Source organism: Phocoena sinus, chromosome 4 (genome assembly GCF_008692025.1).
Source record: "Phocoena sinus isolate mPhoSin1 chromosome 4, mPhoSin1.pri, whole genome shotgun sequence".
NCBI lineage: Eukaryota > Metazoa > Chordata > Mammalia > Artiodactyla > Phocoenidae > Phocoena > Phocoena sinus.
Genome location: NC_045766.1, coordinates 97544610 through 97571916, shown reverse-complemented (window position 1 = coordinate 97571916; position 27307 = coordinate 97544610). Strand labels below are relative to the sequence as shown.

At 36.7% G+C, this 27307-nt stretch overlaps 2 protein-coding genes across 3 annotated transcripts in view; one reads left to right on the top strand and one right to left on the bottom strand.

The window, feature by feature from the left end:
- CMSS1 (cms1 ribosomal small subunit homolog) overlaps positions 1 to 27307 on the top strand; it is a 397814-nt gene that overhangs the window by 99078 nt on the left and 271429 nt on the right. The window lies entirely within an intron of this gene.
- Positions 11206 to 27307, bottom strand: part of LOC116752733 (filamin A-interacting protein 1-like) — a 63511-nt gene continuing 47409 nt past the window's right edge. The window contains exons 4-5 of one of the 2 annotated variants that reach the window (XM_032629474.1): positions 22718 to 22896; positions 11206 to 12219 (exon numbers count right to left, since the gene is read on the bottom strand). In XM_032629474.1, coding sequence (XP_032485365.1) covers positions 12144 to 12219; positions 22718 to 22896 — 255 coding nt within the window. In that variant the 3' untranslated portion in view covers positions 11206 to 12143. Of the gene's footprint in view, positions 12575 to 22717; positions 22897 to 27307 lie in introns of both variants that reach the window. The other variant, XM_032629476.1, reaches the window with a different exon arrangement.

Below are 27307 nucleotides of genomic sequence, written 5' to 3'. Positions count from 1 at the left end.
ATCCTCATTGTCCCCCTTTTATTTTTCTTCCATATTAAACAAAAATGCTTTCTCCTTTTTTTTTCCCCCAGCAAATAATCATTTGCCATTGGTCACTTCCCTTTGGGATATCCCCATTAGCTTATTTTCAAGTCTTTGCCCTTTGGTTCATGAGTGTGATCTGGCATTAAAAGGTCTTCCTTGTAAAATTTTAAGAAAATAGCTAACCTATATCTTGTGAGAAATATCCATTATCATTAATAGTTTTGTAACTATCATATTGATCACTTAGATCAGTCAAGTTTTATCCATATGGACCCTTTCAGTTTTGTTGAGCCATAAAAAGGAATGAAGTGCTGATAGGTGTTACAACATGGGTGAACCTTGAAAACATTATGCTAACTGAAAGAAGTCAGATACAAAAGGCTACATATTGTATGATTCCATTTTTATGAAATGTCCAGAATAGGCAATCCATAGAGACAGAAAGCAGATTAATGGTTTCCAGGGGGCAGGGAGGGGAAATGGAGAATGACCACTAATGGACACAGGGTTTCTTTTTATTGCCAAATAGTAGTCCACTGCATGGATATACCACAGTTTTGTTGATCATTCATCAGCTGATGGACATTTGAGTTGTTTCTGTTTTGGCTATTTTGAATAATACTGCTATGTACATTCATGTATAAGTTATTGTGTGGACATATGTTTTCCTTTCTCTTGGATATATACCTAGGAATGGAATTGCTGGTCTTATGCTAATGTTATATTTGACTGTTTGAGGAACTGACAGACTGTTTTCCAGAGCAACTTCACCATTTTACATTCCTAGTCAGCAGTGTGTGAGAGTTCCAATTTCCCTACATCCGCACTAGCACTTGTTATGATCTGTCTTTTTTTATTATAGTCATTCTAGTGGGTGTAAAGTAATATCTCATAGTTTTGATTTCCACTTCCCTGATGGCTAATGATACTGAGCATCTTTTCCTGTGCTTATCAACCATTTGTATATGTTCTTTGGATAACTGTCATTTTAGATCCTGTGCCAATTTTTAATTGGATTTTTTATCTTTTATTGTTGATTTGTAAGTGACTTTTATGTATTCTGGATACAAACCCTTTATCAGATGTAGGATTTGTAGATATTTTCAATCATTCTGTGGGCTGACTTTTCACTTTCTTGATGGTGTCCTTTGATGATGAAACATTTTTAATTTTGATGATGTTTGTCAAGTTTATTTCTTTTTGTTGCTTGTGCTTTTGGTGTCGTATATAAGAGACCATTGCCTAATCAATGTCATGAAGATTTATGCCTTTGTTTTCTTCTAACAGGTTTATCATTTTAGCCTTATATTTAGTTAGCTCTTTGATCCATTTTGAGTTAAATTTTGGATGTAGTGTAAGGTATAGGATCCAACTTTATTCTTTTTGCTTGTGAATATTCCATTGTCCTAGCACTACTTTTTGAAAAGACTGTTCTTCCCCTCATTGAATTGCCTTGGCACACTTGGTGAAAATCAGTTGACCAGCAACATGACAATTTATTTCTGTACTCTTAATTCTATCCCATTTATCTATTTCCACATCCTTTTGCCAGTACCATACTGTCTTGATTAATGTAGCGTTGTAGCAAGTTTTGAAACTGGGAAGTATCAAACATTCAACTTTGTTCTGCTTTTTCAAGACTGTTTTGGTTATTCTGGGCACTGTGAATTTCCATGTGAATTAGGATCAGCATATCAATTTCTGCAAAGAAGTCATCTGAGATTTTAATAAGGATTGTGCTGAATCTCTAGATCAATTTGGGGAGTATTGCAGCTTAAAAATATTAAGTCTTTTGATCCATGAACATGGGATGTCTTGCCATTTATTTAGGTTTTTTTTAACTTCTGTCAACATTGTTTTGTAGTTTTCAGAGTATATCTTATACTTCTTTTGTTTAACTTATTCTCAAATATCTATTTCTTTTTGATGCTATCATAAATTGAATTGTTTTCTTAATTTCATTTTTGGTTTGCTCACTGCTACTGTCTAGAAATGCAATTGACTTTTGTATATTGATCTATCTTGTATCCTGCAACCTTGCTGAGCTTATTAGTTCTAGTAGTTTTCTCAGTGGATTTCTTAGGATTTGTTACTGCTATTATTATCATTGTATTAGTTTAACTTACAAAGTAAAAATGTTCTGAGATTGTTCATGTTTCCTAAAAGGCAAAACATTGATTTTATTTCATCTGTGCCTAGATCTAAGTTTTTATGATGATCTTGTGTGCTACTTTATATGTATATATCATCTATCATAGTTTCATATTTTGAAGAGAAACTTTGTTCCATCTATAAGCTGTATTAGCATATATTAAAACTATTATCTGTTGAGATTTATACTTTTTTTTTTAATCCATTTAATGGAAAGAAATAGATGAACATTTATATGATTAATTGATTTTAAATGGAGAGTTAAAAGCAATTCAATGGGGAAAATATCAACAAATGTTGCAGTAACAACTAGATGGCCATAAGGAAAAGGATGTGAACCTCAAACCCTATCTCACATGAAATAAAAATTTATTCGGGACCAAAACATAAAAGTTAAAACTATAAAACTTCCAGAAGAAAGTATAACTCCTATGATGCAATACCAAAAACACAATCAACCTAATTATAAAAAAAAAAAAAAGTGTTAAAGACTTCACATTTCACAAAGGATGATCTATAAACACCATTAATCTCATCAAAGAAAGTGCTCAATATTTTGTCATCCAGGATACGTGAATTAAAATCACAAAGAAATGAGATTTATAGTCTTACTGTAAAATTTAGAGTAGTTTAGAAAAGAAAAAAAATTATCTGTATCATTTTCTCTGAAAGAAAAAAGTGGCCAGAGGTGGCAATGGGTCACAGGTTCATAATAGTCTTATCTCTTATTTTGCTTTATTTCTGATTCCCCAGAAAATTTCTAGGGACAATTTGGAGTTCATGAATCATGTCCTATTCCCCTCAGTGGCAGTGCACTATCCAAATAAGTAGCATCCCTTGTGTTTGGGGCAGCATAAAGAAAGTATATGCGGGCTTTGCTTTTAGAATTCTGTTATCTTTGATTCTTCTGTGGTCACTTTGTTCACTTTATCAGGTGACTACTGCAGATAAGTACAAATTTCATTTGAACGCCAGAGCTGCTGCTATTGCATCAAATCCCTGCTTCTGTAGCTTTTACAGCTCTGTCCTGCTAGGAGATCTGAAGGACTCTCAGGGAAGGTGCTAACAAGTACATGAGTGGGGTCTGTGGACCTCACTCTGGAAGTGTTATCTCAGTGCTGTCCCCTACCTCCATCCCCACTACAGTCTCTGTGTTGTCTTTAGGGTCCTACACAAAGGCTTCTTTTCTTGTGGGTTTTAGTTCTTCATTATGCAAAAAACACAAAGTTACCAATGAGTAACTTGTTTCTGAAAGAAACTTGGAATTAACATGCATCTGAAGTTACTGAGAGTCAATTCACTGGACAATGTTTAGTAGCAAATACAACAAAAACAGAATACAATCTGAAACTCATACATGGAGCATGGCCAAATGAATTGCATCTCTAAAATGAAATAATATGCAGCCACTTTTTTTTGTACAAGGTAGGAAGTTCTCCTTTACAAATTGCTGGTATATGCTTACAGTAAATTTTTAGAAATATATACAGAAAACTATTAACTACAGTTTACTTTTGGGGAGTAGGAAGTGAGGTAAAGTCAAAGGAAGGTGTTAATTTTCATTTTATACTTTTCTGTTCATTTAAATTTTCTAACTATTTTCTTGTGTTATTATTTGTTCACTTGTTTTTTAATTATTTCAAACACATATAAAAGTAGAGATGATAGTATAATGAACCCCTATGGGTCCCTCTTACAGCTTCAATAATTATCAACTCTTGGCCAGTCTTGTTTCTTCTCTACCACCCTACTGAAGGGTAGCAGACTATGCCACCCCAAAATGTCTCTTTAGCATAAGAATTATTTTGAGCTGATTATTTTGATAATCAGCAGATACAGGAGAAGTTCTGAAAACAAGAGTAGAGTTACTCTTTTTAAGGGAAATTTACTTTTATGAAGGAAATCTCTATTTGTAAGGGTGTCTCCCTCTCAGTACCAGAAAGAGAATGATGACTAAATCACAAGAGAATCGTATCAGCAGAGAAGGCACCGACTTAAATCTGCCTACCAATCTTACCCTTGCTTTTCCTGGTAACTTCCCATAACTGACTACCCCCTTCCCCACTCCTCTTCATTCTTTTTTCTTTAGTTGAAGATGGTATCAGTATATAAGTTTGTGGTTTAAGTCATCTCATAGAGTTAATGATTTTCCCCGAGTATATCCCATATATACATGAGTTATACATGTTAATAAACTTCTGTTTGGTTTTCTCTTATTAACCTGTCTTTCTTTGTTGTTTTTTAACATCTTTATTGGAGTATAATTGCTTTACAATGGTGTGTTAGTTTCCGCTGTATAACAAAGTGAATCAGCTATACATATACATATATCCCCATATCTCCTCCCTCGTGCAGTCTCCCTCCCACCCTCCCTATCCCACCTCTCTAGGTGGTCACAAGGCACTGAGCTGATCTCCCTGTGCTATGCGGCTGCTTTCCACTAGCTATTGGTCTTACATTTGGTAGCGTACATATGTCCATTGCCACTCTCTCACTTCGTCCCAGCTTACCCTTTCCCCGCCTCATATCCTCAAGTCCATTCTCTATGTCTGCGTCTTTATTCATGTCCTGCCCCTAGGTTCTTCAGAACCTTTTTTTTTTTTTTAGATTCCATATATATGTGTGAGCATACGGTATTTGTCTTTCTCTTTCTGACTTACTTCACTCTGTATGACAGTCTCTAGGTCCATCCACCTCACTACAAATAATTCAATTTCGTTTCTTTTTATGGCTGAGTAATATTCCATTGTATATATGTGCCACATCTTCTTTATCCATTCATCTGTCAATGGACACTTAGGTTGCTTCCATGTCCTGGCTGTTGTAAATAGAGCTGGAATGAACATTGTGGTACATGACTCTTTTTGAATTATGGTTTTCTCAGGGTATATGCCCAGTAGTGGGATTGCTGGGTCATATGGTAGTTCTATTTTTAGTTCCTTAAGGAGCCTCCATACTGTTCTCCATAGTGGCTGTATCAATTTCCATTCCCACCAACAGTGCAAGAGGGTTCCCTTTTCTCCACACCATCTCCAGCATTTATTGTTTGTTGATTTTCTGATGATGGCCGTTCTGACTGGTGTGAGATGATACCTCATTGTAGTTTTGATTTGCATTTCTCTGATGATTCGTGATGTTCAGCATCCTTTCATGTGTTTGTTGGCAATCTGTATATCTTCTTTGGAGAAATGTCTATGTAGGTCTTCTGCCTATTTTTGGATTGGGTTGTTTGTTTTTTTGATATTGAGCTGCTTGTATATTTTGGAGATTAATCCTTTGTCAGTTGCTTCATTAGCAAATACTTTCTCCCATTCTGAGGGTTGTCTTTTGGTCTTGTTTATGGTTTCCTTTGCTGTGCAAAAGCTTTTAAGTTTCATAGGTGCCATTTGTTTATTTATTTTTTTTATTTCCACTTCTCTAGGAGGTGGGTCAAAAAGGATCTTGCTGTGCTTTATGCCATAGAGTGTCCTCCCTATGTTTTCCTCTCAGAGTTTTATAGTATCAGGCCTTACATTTAGGTTTTTAATCCATTTTGAGTTTATTTTTGTGTATGGTGATAGGGAGTGTTCTAATTTCATTCTTTTACATGTAGCTGTCCAGTTTTCCAAGCACCACTTATTGAAGAGGCTATCTTTTCTGCATTATATATTCTTGCCTCTTTTATCAAAGATAAGGTGACAATATGTGCGTAGGTTTATCTCTGGGCTTTCTCTCCTGTTCCATTGATCTATATTTCTGTCTTTGTACCAGTGTGACAGTACCATACTGTCTTGATTACTGTAGCTTTGTAGTATAGTCTGAAGTCCGGGAGCCCGATTCCTCCAGCTCCATTTTGCTTTCTCAACGTTGCTTTGGTTATTTGGGGTCTTTTGTGTTTCCACACAAATTGTGAAAGATTTTGTTCTAGTTCTGTGAAAAATGCCATTGGTAATAGGGATTGCATTGAATCTGTACAGTGCTTTGGGTTTTATAGTCATTTTCACAATTGATTCTTCCAATCCAAGAACATGGTATATCTCTCCATCTGTTTGTATCATCTTTAATTTATTTCATCAGTGTCTTATAGTTTTTTGCATACAGGTCTTTTGCCTCCTTAGGAAGGTTTATTCCTAGGTATTTTATTCTTTTTGTTGCAGTGGTAAATGGGAGTGTTTCCTTAATTTCTCTTTCAAATTTTTCATCCTTAGTGTATAAGAATGCAAGAGATTTCTGTGCATTAATTTTGTATCCATCTACTTTACCAAATCTGTTGATTAGCTCTAGTAGTTCCTGGTAGCATCTTTAGGATTCTCTATATATAGTGTCATATCATCTGCAAACAGTGACAGTTTTACTTCTTCTTTTCTGATTTGAATTCCATTTATTTCTTTTTCTTCTCTGATTGCTGTGGCTAAAACTTCCAAAACTATGTTGAATAATAGTGGTGAGAGTGGACAGCCTTGTCTCATTCATGATCTTAGTGGAAATGGTTTCACTTTTTCACCATTGAGAATGATGTTGGCTGTGGGTTTGTCATATATGGCCTTTATTATGTTGAGGTACGTTCCCTCTATTACTACTTTCTGGAGGGTTTTTTATCATAAATCAGTGTTGAATTTTGTTGAAAGCTTTTTCTGCATCTATTGAGATGATCATATGGTTTTTCTCCTTCAGTTTGTTAATATGGTGTATCACATTGATTGATTTGTGTATATTGAAGAATCTTTGCATTCCTGGGATAAGCCCCACTTGATCATGGTGTATGATCCTTTTAATGTGCTGTTGGATTCTGTTTGCTAGTATTTTGTTAAGGATATTTGCATCCATGTTATCGGCCTGTAGTATTCTTTCTATGTGACATCTTTGTCTGGTTTTGGTATCAGGGTGATGGTGGCCTCGAGAATGAGTTTGGTAGTATTCCTCCCTCTGCTAAATTTTGGAAGAGTTTCAGAATGATAAGTGTTAGCTCTTCTCTAAATGTTTGATAGAATTTCCCTGTGAAGTCATATAGTCCTGGGCTTTTGTTTTTTGGAAGGTATTTAATCACAGTTTCAATTTCAGTGCTTGTGATTGGTCTGCTTATATTTTCTGTTTTTTTCCTGGTTCAGTCTTGGCAGGTTGTGCTTTTCTAAGAATTTGTCCATTTCTTCCAGGTTTTCCATTTTATTGGCATATAGTTGCTTGTAGTAATCTCTCATGATCCTTTGTAATTCTGCAGTGTCACTTGTTACTTCCCCTTTTTCATTTCTACTTCTGTTGATTTGAGTCTTCTCCCTTTTTTGCTTGATGAATCTGGCTAATGGTTTATCAATTTGTTTATCTTCTCAAAGAACCAGCTTTTAGATTTATTGATCTTTGCTACTGTTTCCTTCATTTCTTTTTCATTTATTTCTGATCTGATCTTTATGATTTCTCTCCTTCTGCTAACTTTTGGGGTTTTTGTTGTTCTTCTTCTTTCTCTAATTGCTTTAGGTGTAAGGTTAGGTTGTTTATTTGAGATGTTTCTTGTTTCTTGAGGTAGGATTTTATTGCTGTAAACTTCCCTCTTAGAACTGCTTTTGCTGCATCACATAGGCTTTGGATCATTGTGTTTTCATTGTCATTTGTTTCCAGATATTTTTTGATTTCCTCTTGATTTCTTCAGTGATCTCTTGGTTATTTAGTAGTGTATTGTTTAGCCTCCATGTGTTTGTATTTTTTACAGATTTTTTTCCTGTAATTGATATCTAGTCTCATAGCATTGTGGTCAGAAAAGATACTTGATACAATTTCAATTTTCTTAAATCTACCAAGGCTTGATTTTTGACCCAAAATATGATCTATCCTGAAGAATGTTCCATGAGCACTTGAGAAGAAAGTGTATTCTGTTGTTTTTGGATGGAATGTCCTATAAATAACAATTACGTCCGTTTTGTTTAATGTATCATTTAAAGCTTGTGTTTCCTTATTTATTTTCATTTTGGATGATCTGTCCATTGGTGAAAGTGGGGTGTTAAAGTCCCCTACTATGATTGTGTTACTGTTGATTTCCCCTTTTATGGCTGTTAGCATTTGCCTTATGTGTTGAGGTGCTCCTATGTTTGGTGCATAAATATTTACAATTGTTATATCTTCTTGGATTGATCCCTTGATCATTATGTAGTGTCCTTCTTTGTCTTTTGTAATGGTCTTTATTTTAAAGTCTATTAAGTCTGATATGAGAACTGCTACTCCAGCTTTCTTTTGATTTCCATTTGCATGGAATATCTTTTTCCATCCCCTTACTTTCAGTCTGTATGTGTCCGTAGGTCTGAAGTGGGTCTCTTGTAGACAGCATATATACAGGTCTTGTTTTTGTATCCATTCAGCAAGTCTGTGTCTTTTTGTTGGACCATTTAATCCATTTACATTTAGCATAGTTATTGATATGTATGTTCTTATTACCATTTTCTTAATCGTTTTGGGTTTGTTATTGTAAGTCTCTTCCTTCTCTTGTGTTTCTTGCCTAGAGAAGTTCCTTTAACATTTGTTGTAGTGCTGGTTTGGTGGTGCTGAGTTCTCTTAGCTTTTGCTTGTCTGTAAAGGTTTTAATTTCTCCGTGGAATCTGAATGAGATCCTTGCTGGGTAGAGTAATCTTGGTTGTAGGTTTTTCCCTTTCATCATTTTAAATATGTCACTCCCTTCCACTCCCTGCCACTCCCTTGTGGCTTGCAGAGTTGCTGCTGAACGATCAGCTGTTTACCTTATGGGGATTCCCTTGTATGTTATTTGTTGCTTTTCCCTTGCTGCTTTTAAATGTTTTTCTTTGTGTTTAATTTTTGATAGTTTGATTAATATGTGTCTTGGTGTGTTTCTCCTTGGATTTATCCTGTATGGGACTCTCTGGGCTTCCTGGACTTGACTATTCCTTACCCATATTAGGGAATTTTTCAACTATAATCTCTTCAAATATTTTCTTAGTCCCTTCTTTTTCTCTTCTTCTTCTGGGACCCCTGTAACTCCAATGTTGGTGTATTTAATGTTGTCCCAGAGGTCTCTGAGAGTGTCCTCAAGTCTTTTCATTCTTTTTTCTTTATCCTGCTCTGTGGTAGTTATTTCCACTATTTTGTCTTCCAGGTCACTTATCCATTCTTCTGCCTCAGTTTTTCTGCTACTGATTCCTTCTAGAGAATTTTTAATTTCATTTATTGTGTTGTTCATCATTGTTTGTTCGCTCTTTAGTTCTTCTAGGTCCTTGTTAAACGTTTCTTGTATTTTCTCCATTCTCATTCCAAGATTTTGGATCATCTTTACTATCATTATTCTGAATTCTTTTTCAGGTAGACTGCCTATTCCCTCTTCATTTGTTTGGTCTGATGGATTTTTAGCTTGCTCCTTCAACTGCTGTGTGTTTTTCTGTCTTCTCATTTTGCTTAACTTACTGTGTTTGGGGTCTCCTTTTCTCAGGCTGCAGGTTCGTAGTTCCCATTGTTTTTGGTGTCTGCTCCCAGTGGGTAAGATTGGTTCAGTGGGTTGTATAGGCCTCCTGGTGGCGGGGACTGGTGCCGTGTTTTGGTGGATGAGGCTGGATCTTTTCTTTCTGGTGGGCAGCACTGCGTCCGGTGCTGTGTTTTGGGGTGTCTGTGACCTTATTATGATTTTAGGCAGCCTCTCTGCTAATGGGTGGGGTTGTGTTCCTGTCTTGCTAGTTTTTTGGCATAGGGAGTCCAGCACTGTAGCTTGCTGGTTGTTGAGTGGAGCTGGGTCGTAGCATTAAGATGGAGATCTCTGGCAGAGCTTTCGCCGTTTGATATTACATGGGGCCGGGTGGTCTCTGGTGGAACAATGTCCTGAACTTGGCTCTCCCACCTTAGAGGCTCAGGCCTGACACCTGGCCAGAGCACCAAGTCCCTGTCAGCCACACGTCCAGGTATGCAGGGAGTTTCTTGCCTTGGGAAGAAACTCCTTTGGAAGTCTGAGGTCTTCTGCCAGTGTTCAGTAGGTGTTCTGTTGGAGTTGTTCCACATGTAGATGTAATTTTGATGTATTTGTGGGGAGGAAGGTGATCTCCATGTCTTACTCCTCTGCCATCTTGAAGGTGCCTCTAACCTGTCTTTTATTTCAGTGGGTCTTAGTGAAGAACTCAAAAGGGTAGAGGGGGAATTACTTTTCCTTGCCTGTACTATGCTCCCCAATCTGGATTATTTTGAAGCAAATCCCAAACATCCTATTATTTCATTTTTTAATATTCTCAGAATATATCTCTAAAAGATAAGGTCTTGTTTTAAAATATACATCACAATACGATTAACATACCCAAAAATGAGGAATAATCTTTCATATTGTGAAATATCACGGTGTTCAAATTTCCCTGATTTTCATATTTTCTGTCTATCTCTCTTTTTGTCTCTTATAGTGTCTTCAAATCAAGATTCAAATAAGATCATGCTTTGCACTTTATGGAAATGTTTAAATTTCTTTAGCTTAAAATTTCCCCTCTATATTTCCCCTGTACGTTGTTCATTAATGAAAACAAGTTGTTTGTTATACAGAATTCTCACAATATTGATTTTGCTGGTTGCAACTTTGTTGTCATTTTATTAGTTTGTTTTCAAATGTGTGAGATATATATATATATATACACATACAGAACTTGACGAAATTTAATGTTTTTATATTAATTCAGTAGTGTGACATATATATGTCAGTATAAAAACATTTAGAAGCAGTAACAAAGAATAACACATTTTTATTCTTGCCACCAAAAAGCGGGGAACCTTATTTACAAAACAAACAAACTCACAGACAGAGAACAAACTTACAGTTACCAAAGGGGAAGGGGGGGAGGGATAAATTAGGAGTTTGGGATTAGTAGATACATATTACTATATATAAAATAGATAAACAACAAGGTCATACTGTATAGCACAGGGAACTGTCTTCAGTATCTTATAATAAACTGCAATGGAAAAGAATCTGAAAAAGAATGCATACATGTTTATACACACACACACACACACACATAAAATCTGAATCATTTTGTTGTATACCAGAAACTAACACAACATTATAAATCAACTATACTTAAGTTAAAAAAAAAAAAAGCAGGGGACCTTTGGGCAGCCGTCTCCACTAAAATCAACAGCTCCTTTGAAGTCCCCGTAGCTGCTGCTACCAGTTATAGTGCTCATGTTAGTGACTATGTTTGGAGAGAGTAATACACTTATTTATTCTATAAATATCCATTGGGCACTCTCTTCAAGGGGCTAGGGATACAGAGATAAACAAAACAACATGTCTCAGCTCTTGAGGAGCTTATACACGAGTGGGAAAGAGAAGGCAGAAAAGAAGCCATGATAAACAGGCTTGTCCACCTCACCTGTACTTCCTAGTGTGGGTGCCCAGTGCTTATCCTCCTGATTCAGTACACATCTTCTGTTATAAGGTTCCAGAGAACATTGGTTCTCTTTCCTCACCATACATATCTTGTTCTCAGAGCTGGACTCCTAAAGTCTTGCTTCTTCATTTCTGGATCAACTGTGTCATAGGGCCTATTTCTTATTTATTGATAATACTGAAGTAATTATTTAGATAGCTAACCAGATGGGCTTGAGCTTTGCAGGTTTTCGAGGTCTTCACCGTTCCCTATTGTATACAGCCAGCCTGCTCCTGTCATTTACCTTACCCTGCTGGCCCCTGAAGGCATTTGAGGCTGCAGCATCCTCCCCGCCACATGCCCTTTTATGTTTTGGATATATTTTAAATGAAAATAATTGTTAATAAATACACCATCTACAAGAAAGTATGAATTAGCTATCACCATTTAATAAAAGCAGAATTTGAACATTGTTTCTGAAACATTTTGGAATTTGGGTTCATCTGAATTGCCTGTGATTGTATGTTTGTCCTTTTTTCCCTCTCTCACCCTTGTTTGGTATATCTGAAGTCCAAAGAAGCTAACCAACTTTCTTTGCATGCTTTGGTGAGTTCTGAGCGTTCAGTCATGGTACAAGAAAAGTTCGTTCCGAAGCTACAAACCTCTTTGGATTCCTGAGGCTTCTTTCTGGAACTGGAAGTGGAAACTGAGTGACTGTCCCACATGTTCCCTAACAAACAAAATAAAATCAATTTGAAAAATACAGGCTTATTCAGAGGAGACAAGGAGGTATGTTTCAAGATTAAACCCTTCCAGTCTAGAAGAGAATTCATTTCTTGCCATCCAGAGGTTTTTTTCAGGACGAAGTTTTATCTGATTTGCTCTGCTTTGTTATTGAGGCATGCCTCACTTAGATTTCAACACAGGTGAAAATTAAGGAGTGATTTTTTTTCCCCCTTCCAACATTTTTGTTATTTTGTGCCTCTTTGTTTATTGATAAAAATCTTATCTTTCAAAGGAATGTTGAGAGTAAGCCACTGAATTCTTCTACATGAAGAAGCCACAGGGGTTCTCCATCTTTGTCTCTGCAAATAAACACATAAAAGACCATTCATTTAATCTAAGTGCTGTCCTAATGGCTTAATGCTATCATGTTTGGAAGTATGTGTATAAAACAGCTGGAGTGTTCTTGAGTAGATTATTAGCTGGAATTTGATTAATCGACAAATCTGTTTAGAGTAAGAAGTAATTTGACATAAAGCAAATGACAGTTGTGCCCCACAGGGAAATGGTCTTTTTAATTGCCACTTATTGGTCCTCACTAACGGGCATTACTGATAAATATTGCATTTTGAGATCTCTCTGATATCTTTGAAGGAAATGTTTACTAAACAGTGTTGTGACAGCCACACGTGATTCTCTTTTTTCCTAACTTTTTTCTTTACATATATATATATACACACACATATATATATATATATATTCATTCCAGTGTTTGTTATGGCATGAAATGCCTTGAATGTCATATGTACTCAGAACAAAAAAAAAGCATAATATAAAGTGACAAACTGTGAGGTAGAAATTATTTTAAAGAAAACACGTACTCAGCCTCGTAAATCCTGCAAATATGTTTCTTCTGAAACATCTTCTGAAGATATAAATTACCTGTTCACCAGGCATCTCAAATATTTCACGCTGTCATCAGGAAAGTCATAGAAATAAATGGGAAAATACTATGGGCATAATGTATTATGCATGATAAATAGGGAGGATACATGAGGAAGTGAGAATTGGCGAGTAGAAATTGAGTTGAACAGGAGAAATTGTTATGGAATTCTCACGTACTCCTAACCAACCAAATTATTAAAGGAGAATTTGACAAAATGAACTTTGGATTCCACAGTGTTAAACAAATCAAACTTGTCTATGTAAGGCCAGTACTATAAGCATTATGAACTATTGCCAAATTCGTCATGTGGTGGGAAAGGTGAGCCAGGATTCTGAATTTGGACTCTAAATCTTGTGTGGGATTATACAGAGAGAGGAGGTTTCAGACCTTTCAGAGAAAGAGCAACAGAAGCAGTGTTTTGGAACATCAGTGATGATAAGCCATCTGAATTTGTCGGGGAAGAGGAAATATACTGAAAGAGGAAATATACTGAAATTATATTGACAATGGCAAAATATTCTTTCAAGGAAATGTTATGTTTGAGTATGTTTTTGGTGATATGTTACAATTTTTTTTGTCAGAAGTAACACATCTCTAAAACCAAAGCTTAAGTCAGTGGGAAAGTCTGATTCATGTTATGAACATTCACTTTACATACTTTTTAACGTCATGTTTTAAATGAGGTCAGATTCAAGTTTAGTCCCAGGCAAAGTTATGAAGTAAGAAATGGGTATTCTCCTTCATTACTAGTGATAGTATAAATAGTCTATTTATAGAATGCAATTTAGCTACAGTTTTCAAAATCCTTAAAAGTTTTATAACTTTTGACCCAGCAATTCCACACCTAAAACTTTATTCTAAGGCAGCAATCAGGAGGGTGTAAAAATTAACTGGAGTATGAGGCTATTCATCATAGTATACGTTATAAAAGTGAAAAAGTAGAAGGAATCTAAATGCCCACAATAGTGAGCTTGTTAAATAAATTACATCTATGTGACACAGTAGCATTCATGTACTTAAAAATTACGGTGTTGAGGAGTAGTTGGTGATTTAGGAAAATGTTCATGATGTTTTTATTAGTGAAAATGTAGGGTACAAAAACTATGCAAAGTATGAATTGAGAGAGTTATTTTTAGCTTTTTAAATGGTTAATATTTCTTATGTTTTTTAACTTTAAAATCCCATTTTTGGATCATTCTCTCCTCCAGTGCCTTGACCCATCCTGTTTTATATCTACTCTCTCTAGGATAATCCCAAAGCTCTCAAGCTTATTTTGCTTCCCCTATCAAAATTGACTTCTTTTATATACTATTCTCCAAAGCTGGGCTAAGTGAAAAGAGCTAATCCAAAAGCTAATTTATGAGAAGATATTAATGGAAAATAATAAATTAAAATGTAACAAATTTTTCTACATTTTAGTCACTTATTCAACAAATATTTATTATACTTTTCCATGCTCTTGGCCCTGCAGAAGGAACTGTGAACAAAACAAATCAAAAACCCACTTAATCCCTTTAGGCAAGAAGATGTGATTAGTGTGGGGATCTTGTGACACTGGCAGGCCCAAGGAACAGTGGCGTCTTTTGGTGCACTTAAAAACCATCATTTTGCGTGAGTCTTAACTTTGAGTATGTGGTAGGCTGTGCTTTTCATAATATCATTGCATTAACCTTTCTGTTTATGATTCCCAAAAGGGGGAAATAGGTCTCCATGGTTTAGGGGGAAAAAAAAGTTTTTTGAGTACTATAACGTCCAGCTCGGTGTTACAGTGTTAGATCATTACGACATTCAGCCAATACACCTACTCTGAAGCAAATAAGATACAACCAGGCCTAGAGAATGATCCTTCATTTGTGCTTGCTCTGTATTCTCTGTTGTCATTGCATCTGTAACACAACATTGCACTTGCTTTTGTGTCTTTGTTCCCCATACTGAAGGGTATGTCCCTTGAAAGCTTTTATTCATCATCACATCCTTAGCACCCAGCATAGGGTCCAGTTAGGTGCCTTCCTGGCAATCCATAAAATGCCCAGTGGTGTGGCACAGAGTATACAAATGAACTAATTTGAAGAAAGGCAAATTTGAAGAAAGATACTAATGCTTACTGAGTGTCAGACACCATACTTAGCACTTTTTTAGGCATTATATAATTTAGTAATTGTAAGAACTTGTGAAAGCCATATCATTTTTTTTAACAGATAGTGAAACTGAGACTTACAGAAACTAAGTACTTCGTTCAAGGTCAAATAGCTAGTAGGACCAGATGAGAGGATGGGACCGTGCTTCAAACTCTTGTTGGTTCTGACTCCAGGGTCTATGCTTTTAACTCCAATACCCTACACCCTTCCAAGGAAAGGCCTTTCTGTGCAGTGATATTTACTCATCATTTGTGCCAGGCATCTCCCATTGTAATGGCTGGCCAAAGCCATTTGGCTTCATCTTCTCATGAGGAATAATATACATTTGCCAGGAAAGTTTACCTACAAGTTGCAAATTCAGGATACAGCTTAATTCTAATGTTCCACCTTGATTTCCATTCATGAGGCAAAGTTTTCTATTTTGATATGGTTTAATGACTCTTCTCCCTCTTTACATTTTATAGTCAGATGGAACAGAAGTTTGAGGTTGCCTTTCCGCATTCAGTCTTTGGCTTCCTGTTTTATAGGGCTGTTAAGCTAGTAGCTATGAGCCAGTTAGATATATTTATCCAGGGCTTACTGTATGTCCTGCATTCTCCTAGGGCTCTGCGGGCTCTTGGATAATTACAGTCCTTAATATCCTTTTTGACTGACCTTTTATAATGTTGCAACGGCAGTGTCAGTACCACAGAATGGACACCTGAATCATCTATAGATTACTTTATGAGGGTCTTATCTTTTCAATTGTAATTCTGTCTTAAATTTCTTTGGATTTCCCACAATACCAAGCACAAGGCTTGAGCACCTAGTAATGATTCTGGGGAGAACAGTGCCGAATATGTTATCAGGCGAGCTAGCTTCTGGTCTGGCTCTGCTGCTGTTTACCAGCAAGATTTGGAGGTTTCTAGCTGAGTCTTGATGGGCCTCACTTTTCACAATTCAAAAATTAGAGGGTTGGTCTAGATTGCTAGGTCTTTTCTGATTTAAATTTAGGATTCAGAGATCTCCATAATTCTTTATGATTATCTGATAGATTGATTCACTGTGGTGGAATAAACAGGAATAGAAAAGTTGTAAATTTACCCGGATTTACAAAGATGATAAGTTCAGATTTGAATATGTGACATTCAAGAAGCAATTGGATGTACCTAAATCTAGATATCCTTTAAGAATGGAAATACTACAGACTTGGATTTGAAGCTGGTGGTTGAGGTGCTGTCATTCTCACTGACCTCTTTTGATAGTGTGGGTTAGAATCATAGACTTGAAGTAAAAGTTGTTTATTCATAACAATCACATAATCACAGATTTTTAGATCTGAAAGAGACACACAAATGATGTAAGCCTGTCCTATATTTTTTTACATACAAGATTGGAGAAATGGAATTTACCCAGGGTTACACACGAGCTGCAGATCCAATCTGCAGACCAGAGTCCCCTATCTCCAAGTTCCCAGTTCATCCTTCACTGTGCTCGTTATGTTTCCTTTTAGACTGCTTTTTAACATTTGTAGTATTCTTTTGTGAGCAGTAAATTCACTAATCATTGTATATACACATACACACCCAATATTATTTGTAAAGTTCAGCTTTCTGGGAAGGAACAGCAATAAAATAGCATCATTGCTCTATCCAAATTTTAACCTCTATAATTAAATGGCTTTGTATAGAAACCACTGAATTGTGCAGTTACAAGGGTATGGTTTTGTGACATCTGTTGAAAGTTAAGTTATGATGTACAGTCCTAAATGGGTTTTTTGGTATCCTTGTGAGGTAATCGCTCTGCATCCCTACCCAGACCCTATTAGGTCTGAGGTATATGAACACTAGGCTGATCACATTGTGATTTTCTGTAGAATTATAATATCAAAATATGTGTTTGTGGTGGTCTCCATTTTGTTCTAACAAAGAACTGGATACCAATGACAAAGGTCAAATGGAGATCTGGCATCCATTTCACAACTTGCAAGACATAGCCTTGAGAGTATGTAATACATATAACTCCTTGCCAGAAAACTGAAAGGAAATGATTGCATTTGAGTACAATGCATTCTACAACAATAGTTTAGTGTGCATGAAATTTAAAACTGCTGGCTTTCCAAATATGATTTTTAAAAAGTAGACTTAGTTTATTTATTTTTAAAAAACCTTATGCCCACTGTGTTATGCTTCATGGGATATTCTTAAAAGCTGAGGTTTAAGACCAAAGAAATTGAAAATCCTAATGGCAATAGTTGCAAGATATTGAATTCTCTAGTAAAGTACTCTAGTTTAATGTGTTTATTGAGTTCTCCTGAATGTTTTATTTTCATAAGTATTTCATGTATTATGTTTTTGTACCATACTGGTGCCTTTTTTTCCTACCTATCATGATCTCATAGTGCCCTGGAAGCATTAGTATCAAATCACAAAGTCTACAGTGGTGTCTCTGTTTTACACATGCACAAATGAGTTGGGGTTTTATGTCAGTGATGAACACATCTACCTGCTTCACCTAGGATCTAGCACAGGACCTGGCATGTAGCAGGCATTTAATTAATCGGGGGGTTTTTTGTTTGTTTTTAGTTTGGGGTTTTTTTGTGTTTTGTTTTAGTGAATGAATGAGTGGCTAGCAGCACTAAATAGCTAACTAGTTAGTTAAACTAACTAAAAAATTGAGTAGATTAATACACTTATTCATTTATATATTTAAATTTATATATTTATATTTCAGGGGAGTATCCAAAGCCTCTAGAAAGAAGATTTGATGTTTTTTGAGAGAAGCCTTTGATAGTAATCCAATATACTCAGTTAATGGGAGGGTCAAATATAGCTCAGTTGTTTCACTCACCTTTCCTGATGCCCATCTAGAAAACAGGCCTGTCATAGTAGAAAAGAGTTGATGATGGAAATCTTTCTTTATAAAATTGCTTCAGCCAAAGGGACGGGGGAAACACTTTGTTCTTTACTAAGGACTTAGTCCAAGGTATGGTCAAGGCAACAACCCTTGAAGCTGGGTCCCTGCTGACTTTCCTGCAAAGACCCTTCTGCCCCCTGAGCCACTATTCTATCTAGTCACACCTGCTTAGGACAGGAACAAGAGATTAATTCTGCCTGTGACTCCTTCCTTCCTATGTCGCTCTTGAGAAGCTACCATTTGAAGTCCTGCTTTATGAAACCAGAATTAACAGTGCTAACCTACTTGGCCAAGATATTATGAAAAGTAATTTAAAGCTTTAAAAAAATACGTAGTTGAAGTCACATTTTTAGACAGAGTTGCCATACCAATATTTGTTTCCCACTTCAGTGGTTTCAAGGCCAGAAATGCAGTAATATATATGGTTCGTATACATGGTTTGTTTTAGTGTTCTAAAAAAGAAAGCATGGTTTCAAAAAAAGGAAACTTTTTTTTTTTTTCCTTCACAGCCTTTTCCCCCATTGAAACTGAAAAAGGAAAAAAATTATGCAAGCTTTTTTGAAAGTACAGACAAAATTGGCATTTCACTTATGGGAAAATTTTGCAAAATTGCACTGACTAAAAGTGATTTTTGTTTTGGCTTTCCTGTGAAGCCATCCAGAAAGGCCAAAAATTACTGGCATTGCTTTTGTATAAAACCTTTCACATAGACGCCACTTGTAATTCAGCCAAGTACATAATTCAGGTCATCAGTGACACACACATCCACACATTGGAGCTGGTCAGTGAACAGAAGGTTGTCATGAAATGTTGCTATGATTATTTTATGGACAGACCAAACTGCACAGATTACAGCGAAGGAAACTTTGCATTAACACGCTTGGGAACAGGGTTTCCTGAGCTGTTCCCTGCCCCCACCCTCCTGCAGTGGGAAAGCCAATTGTTTACTGATTACGACAGCGACATCACTTGGCAAACATTTTGGCCTAAACTCAATGTGTGACATCAGTCTCCTTTAGGATTTTCCACATAAAATGAATTCTCCGAAGAAAACACAGAAATTGAGCCTTAATTTGAAATCCATTATTACACCCTCTAAGGTCACATTAACTATCTCAATCATGTATTTCTTAATTTTTATTTTCTTTCCAAGTAGATATTATCTAACACTAAAAATACAATCACTAAACTTTCACAGTATTTTTCAGAGTTTCAATCAGATAGTCCTTTAGTTATATTTACTCAAACCACGTTTATGGAGGTTATGATACTCTTTCTTTCTTTCTTTGTACTGAGGGTCACTGATTCGGGAGTGGCTCACATCACTTTGTTTGAGGAAGGAAGTAAACATTATTCTTTGACTCCTTAGAATAAATTAGTCTTGCTTTTGTGAAGGGTGGCTGCATGTTTGAGAGGAAGTACTCTCACTAAAGTTAGGTTTGTGTTCTGTCATTTCTTGTTAGAGAATGAGACACATGAATGGTATTTTACTCTCTTGTGTAAGCACCTCCTCTGTATATATTTATCTGAAATTATTAGTTTCCCCCACCTCTTTGTTAGATGGTGTTCATTTAGTATTTTTATGCACATGGCCTTAAAGCAAGTGGAAGTCAGTTATGCCTCATGAGGCCCACAGTCTCCCTGCTACAAGCAGGGGGGCCAGGAAGGGCCAGTGCACCAGCAGTGCCAAGATATGGGGATCGTGATGTACAGATGGAGCCGGAGAATTGTCTGTGTATCATGTGAGTCAAGAAGAGCCTTAGCATTCTCACACCCAAAGAGTTCCATCTGGAAGCTGTTCCTGGGCAAACAGAAATAGCTGAATATTCCCATATCTTCTGGAGTGGCTAAACAGGGATTGAGAATCACTTCAGTCATTTTTTCCTATTTTTTGGTAATGGTTTGTTTACTTTCATTATTCTTCAAGACAAAAAACCTTTGCATCCTATATGGCTAAAAAATGTGATCTTTTAAATTCTCCCTCTTAAACTACTTTGATACATGTAGAAATACCGTTCTTAATATACTGATTCCTTGGTGTACAATTTACATTCGTCCCACTATTTTCCTTTTCCTCTAGCCCGTGGCCTTTGTTCCTAGTGCTCTTTTGTTCTCATTTCTCAGTGTTGTTCCTCTTTGCTCTCTTGATTTAAATAATCTTCACCATCTGCCTACCAGCTTTACAGTGTTACTTCTGGATAGCCCTCCTCAGCCTTCCTCCAGAAGATAGTAGAGAGACAATGGTGAACATTAGAACTATACCACCAACAGCCTTTCACATTTCCACCCTAAATCTGTATCCTCTTGCCTTCTCCATTAACGTGGTTAAGCCCCCCCGGGGCAGGGACCTCCAGTACCTCTTTGTTCTATGGCAGGCAGCACTCTGACGATGGTCAATAAATGTTCATAATAATGAGAGATGAAAGGAAGTGTCCGTGTTCAACAAGTTAGTGCCAAATAAGTTTTGGAGGCCACAGGTGCCAAATCACAAGGGTTCGAAATAATATTTAATATGACATTGTCTCATTGAATAACAAATCCTATACTGTAAGGTCTGAGCCAAATCTTCCCTTAGTGCCAGACTTCTTTTGCTCCTTTAATCTGCCCCTGAAGATATTTTAGGTTCATGAGAGGCAAGGTAACAAGACCCCCTCTCTATGTAATGAGTAGAAAACAAACCCCTGATGAATGTAGAAAAAGAAACTGGATGTGAGGGCCATTGAATCTCTAGTGCTCTGAGGACTACCATGAAGTGCACTGAAAAGAAATGAAAGTTTGCCATTAGTGTAGCTATTATGTAACTTTGATTACCTAGTTAAAATATGAATTGTAAGTAGTCAAAACAGTTGAGGCTACTAGTATTTTAGAAAAGGGAACTCACAGTAATTTTTTTTTCTGTATTTTTCTGTGATTGTTAGAATCTAGCATCATTAGCTCTGTAACGCATAAGAGAAGTATACATGGAATAACAAAAGTGACATGAAGGTACAGTAAAAATTTGACATTACTAAGATTGGTTATTTTCTATCTTTGCAGTATTAATAGAGAGGAGTCATTGTTCTTTCAATTTAATATGAATGTTCATACATTCTAAGGTAATCCAGAACAGAGGGTCAAAGTTGAGCAAAATAACCTGCTTTCCATACGGTTATAAAATGTTTACCAACCATTTTCTCCCTTTTTGTAGCCAAGCTTCTCTAAATACTAGTTTACATTTTAAGCTTCTGTGTTCTCGTTTCTTATTTATTCTTCAAAGTATTGCAATTTGGCTTCTGCCTTCACTGTTTTATTGAAAGGGCTCATTAAGTTCCTCAGTGTCTTCCTTGTTGCCATCTTGGGACATTTGGTCATCCTTTTCTGTATTATCTGGTACTGTTTGCTCACTCTTTGTTGAAAGTCTTCCCTTGCTTGGTTCCTTGCTTTCTTTTCTAGTTGTTCTAATCCTCCACCATTCTTCATTCCTTCTCAGCTTCCTTTCTTGACCCATTTTTCTGGAGGAAAACACTAATTTGATGGGTTGTTGTGTTGTTTTCTAGAGTTCCCATCTCAAAATTCTCTCCCCTCACCACACCAACACCCATAGCTTCAGCTATCACTGGCTACAAATACACATCACCAGCCCAGCCTTTTCCAGACCTGTATTTCTAACGGTGGGTTGTCTGTTTAGACACATCCTTCTCCCCACTGAACATTGGAATACACCAGGTACTTCATGCTCAACTTGTCTAAAACAGGACCCCCTCCATCTTTTGGACTATCTCCCCAACCAGAAATCCTGCAACAACAAAAAGCTGTGCCCCATTCCTGCTTTCTGTACCTTGGTGAAGAACTAGGAGTATAACTTCCTGTTTTCCTTGCTCTGCTCTCTAGTCACATTAGTCACTAATTCATATTGACTATACGTCATAAATAATTCTTGTTATGCCCTATCCTCCCTAACCCTATAGCCATTGGAACACATACCTGCCCCTATCTTTCTTCCATCTTTCCTTAATGGTTCCTTAAGAAAGCATCCCTGATAACTCATTCTCCTTCTCATAATTTGTCATTTGCTCCTTCTTGCCAACAGTATAAAATCCAGCTGCTCGTGTCTAACCGTTCCTTTTCTCACACCCTGTGCTGTAGCCATGTGGAAAGCTTTAGTTCCCTCAGTACCCATACTCTTCTCTTACCTCTATGCTGTGGCACTTGTTCCTGCCCCTGCCTTGTATGTGGTCTCCATTCTTGTTTGCACAGGGACTAGACCTGTTACCTCCTCTCTGCAGCTTTCACAGGGCACTCCCTTGAAGAATCAGTTGCCCAGCATTTATGTTTCCACAGTCCTGTCACACCCGGTTATTCTTGCATTGTATTGATATTGTTTTTAAACATATCCTTTTCCTCACTCTTGGCCATGAGATTTTTGAGACCAGAGGTTGTCATATTTACCTTGTATCCCTGTATCCCTTGGTATAATGCCCAGCACATAGTGAGAGGTTAGTAAGAATTTGCAGAATAGGTCACTGTCTTGTCCAAAGTAGCCTTACCTTTCACGTTCCTGTTCTAGCAAGCTTATGAATTCATCACTCTTCTCCATGTATTCTTTATGTTTTCTCTTTTCTTCCTCCAACTCTAATATGGTTTGCCTGTGAGATTTTTCTACTGTTAAAAGCTGTTCCAGGATTCGTCTGTGAGATTCTTTATGTTTTTCCACGACTTTGTCCAACTACAAAAGAAAATACATTAATAGTCTAAGTACAAATCATTCATAATACTGCCATCTCTCCCTCTTTTAGAAATATCCAAGTTTTAACAAATTAATTCAACAGTGGGTTTATGATTTCCTTGTTTAGTTTTTTATCATTACTCTTGTTAATTGATACTTTTTGATGTTTCAACACAAATGTAACTTTCTTACTGTCTTTTTTTTTTTGGCCACACCACGTGGCTTGTGGGATCTTAGTTCCCATGTCATCTTTTTTTTTTTTTTTAACCAGAAAGAAACATTGGTTCCTCTGTAAATATCTGAACAATTTCTCCATACCCCCTTTTTGCTACTTCCTTTTCTCTCCGGGGAAACCATATCAGAGAAATGATGGAAAGTAAAGGAATCCTTGTACAGTGTTTGATTCTGCCACTTCCCTAGCTGCCCAGCCCTCCCTAAAGTACTCTGCTCATGTACATCTCTTGGATCCATGGTCTGTTTTTCAGTGCATTATTCATAAAGGTGTTTGTGTATTTTTTTCAAATTCTTGTTAATCAATTCTGTGTTGGTATAGACCTGGTGTAAACACCAAGTCCTTTCTGGTTTCTGTGGCCTACTTATATCTCTATTATAAAACAATTACCCCGTGTCTTATTTACTTTTGTCTCCTCTGCTAGACTGTGAACTCCCTGAAAGCAGGGCCTACATTCTATTTTTCTTAAATTCTTAACATCTAATAGAGTGCTTTGCTTATAGTAGGTGCCCAGTATATGCTTACAGATTGAAAACAAAATAAGCAAGCAAGGAATCAAGAAAGAAAAGAGGGAAGTAGACTGATTAAAACAAAAGTGCTTCAGGATCTTTGACCAGTGATAAATTAAAATCCATTTAAGAACATGGTTTTGAAAGCATGTGACTGTCTAGATTAGTTAAATACTAAACTATAACTGATAATATTGGTTGATTTTGCCCTTTGTCTTTATTGTAAAAGACTGAAAATTTGTGACTCTGAATTTGAAGCCAGTTTAAATCATACATCCTTAAAAAACACATACTTAACTAGGAATCCAAAGCACAAAAATGGCCAAATGATTTCAGAAAAAGAAGGGAATAAAGGTGTCCCAGCATACAGAACCCAACTGAACTCTAAATGCTTAGGCTGGTTGTCTAGTTTTCTAATATGGGTTTATAATGGTGCCTTAACACACACAAAATACTTCATTATGTCATATAGGTGATGATTTTTAATTAATGTGACCAATCCTTTTGTGGAAGCTGAAATTGCTAAGTTGTATTGCTTGCTGGCAGAGTCACTTTTAACTAATGACCATCCTCTGAGAGGGAGGTTGTAGTGTTAATTGTCCTGGGTCTCAAGCAACAACAGTTCTCTGAAAACTTCCAGTTGCCCAAACACTAGACTGCATTATAAGGGAAATTCAAATCAACTGCTTTTAGAATTTGAGAGTGAAATAGTAATAGAATCAGCCTTAATTTAGGGAGCTTGACATTTGACTTAGAGAAACATTCAATTTATCACAAAATCGGCTCTAGAATTAATAAATGAGTAATTATAATAGGTATTTAGTAAAGCATAAATGAATGACTAAGGGAGGCTTCATAAAGGAAACTTCCTCAGATAGCTTCTTGTAGTTGTATGGACATGAATATTAAACTTAGTTTAGCCCAAAAAGAGAAAAGAGAAGGTTTAGTTAATCTACTATTGCTTTCCATTGTGTTTTTCCTCCTTATTTTGTTTGTTTGCTTGTTTGTTTGTAGGGAAAAGGAAGGAAGGTTGGAAAGAATCATTGCCCTTTGTTACATAATCTCCTAAGGGCTCTCCCTTCCTTCAGCCTCACCCCCATCCAGCCTGTCCTGATCAGTGACAGCACAATCTTCCACCAGTGGGATTACTCCACTCTCCTATTCAGAGCTGAAAGGTTTCTCACCATCTGGCCTCCTGACACTTCCACCCCATTCTCATTCCGTACCTTCCCGTCTTTCTCACCCAGCCTTTAGCCACACCAGACTTCAAGTAGTTCTTAGAACACACCGTGGTGCTTCAAGACTGCTTTTTTTCAGTGCCGGGACATAGAAACCTTTTTCCCCTTCCACTCAAAACTTTTCCTGTTCTTCCTTTTTGGCTTTCTCTGGTCACTCCTGAGTAGAATTATTTGTTTCTTCATATCAGTGAAATGTCTAATTCTCTGGGTTTTCCTTCTCTCACCTTCCATGACTCTTGAAGAATGGCCTATATTTACTGCATGCTGTTTAGTGCTAAGGACCTCATGTTTGTCAACAGCAGAAATTGGAAAGGTGTGAAATAGGGACCTTGCAGAGGGAAAGTTCCCAAAGAAAGTGTAAGTGATTCTAGATATGTTTTAGCTTATGCTTGAAGTTTTATTCTGTGCCTTCGTTTCTCCATACCCAAAATGCCTCTTAGAAAATATGCCAGTTGTTCTTAATTCAGTCTCTTCTTCATTCCTACAGATCAAATGATGGACCTGAGCTTGTCTGAACTCATTTCATTTTCCACCAATTGTGTGTGTGTGCTTGGCCTAGCCACTTAACCGTTGTGTACTTCAGGTTTTTCGATTATAAATGTAGTGGTTGGGCTTGATTTCTAAGATCAATTGTATTGCCACAGTTTTCTCAAGGCAACAACTATTTATTAAGCGTCTATTATGCTATATGCATTTAGTACTATGATAGTTGCCATGGGAGAATTTTAAAGTCTCAATGCTTATACTCTTAGTAGGCCGATAAGATATAGACACTAAACAGTTAGGAGCAGTATAAGGTGGTATATCATTAAGCACTAAGGGACTATCAAAGAACCACTGCCCCTTTTTGATCTAGCTCTACTTGTGGATTGAATGAAGCCTGGGGAAGAAAACAGGAAGACTCAGTCACTTTAGGGAGTGTCAGGGGAAGAAAGATTAAAAAGATAACTCATTAATGTTTACTGTGCAATGACAAGCTTATCATTTTAGCTTCCCTGATGTCATATCCTACCCGCAACCGCTAATACAGTCCAACTCCTTGCCTAGGATGAAGGAAGTGCAATGTGTTCCCATAAGTTGGATTCTCCCGTGGTCAAAAAGAATGAAGGACAGAGAGATCGTCAGTCTTTTTGCTTTGGTTGCTTAATATATGTTTAGGAAAGAATAATGACCTTTGTTTTAATAGCTCCTGAGTCACAGACCACCCTAATTTGGGGCTTTGTCTTCTTTCTGAGCTATGGCTTTGGTTCTCTTTGTTCTTTTTTGTTGGCTCTTTGAAGATTGTCTTTTTCTTTGATTACCCTGAATATACTAGTAGAGATAAAGCTGGTTCAGACAGTAGAGAAATTATTTGGCTGTTTTAGTAGATCAAAGGTAACCAAATATGCTATTCATAAAATGCTCCATCTTCTTCCCTGTCTTTACTGAAACCTGGTTTTCCTGGATAATGCTAGCATCCTAAAATAGAGACTGCCCCTTCTCACACTGCCTCAGTATCTCAGATACTGGAAATGGGGGCATGATTCTTGTCTCAGCATGACCCCTACCGGACTCTTCTGAAAGCCCTTCCTTGTTTTGCTGTCACCCTGAATGGTGATAGTCCTGTGTCATTCTTATTTGGTCATCTACTGAGCTTCAGGTCACTCTCACAATATACCTCTCAACTGTCCATCTTGGTAGCATTCTGGGTGTGCCAGCTCACCCAGCCATGCTCAGAAGTGAAAAACCAGAGGCTATACTGCAAAATGAATATGTCTTTTGGTTCCTAGCACTGGAAGTTTGTGGATTACAGAAGAGGAAGATTGAAAATATGTGGAGCCAGAAGCTAGTCTGAGGAAATTTCCCTTTTTAGTTCCTGGCTTCAGGATTTCTCTAGCTCCATGTAAAGCTCATCCATGCACTTAAGAGTATGCTAGATATTTTATCTAATGTTTTTATGTATTTTTTAGTGATATGATTTCATGATATGTCATCCACAATGTTTCTGGAAATGGAATTTCTTTATGTTCTACTTGAGTAACCCCTACTCATTCTCTGGAACTTGGCTTTCCTGATTCTTCTATCTCAATTCGATCCCCCATTATACTCCCTCATAGTGCTTTGTGGTTTTCACCAAAAAAATTAACATAGTGTGTATTATATACTTATTGTGTGATCACTTGTTGTCTGTCACTCTTAAAAGAGACATTAAGCACCCTGAAGACAGGAAGCACAGCTATTTTTATACAATGAAAATTATGAAATGAAATTTAAAAGCTGAACTATATAGTTGCTTAAACTAAGTATCAATACTTTAAGAATTGCCCTAAGGTAATGCTAATAAGGTATGCAGATTCTTTTATTATAGTACTTGATAAATCCAAACTATTGTTATATTTTTCTTGATATCTTTTTTGGAAGAACTGAGAATATGTTAGGCCATTAACTCAAGT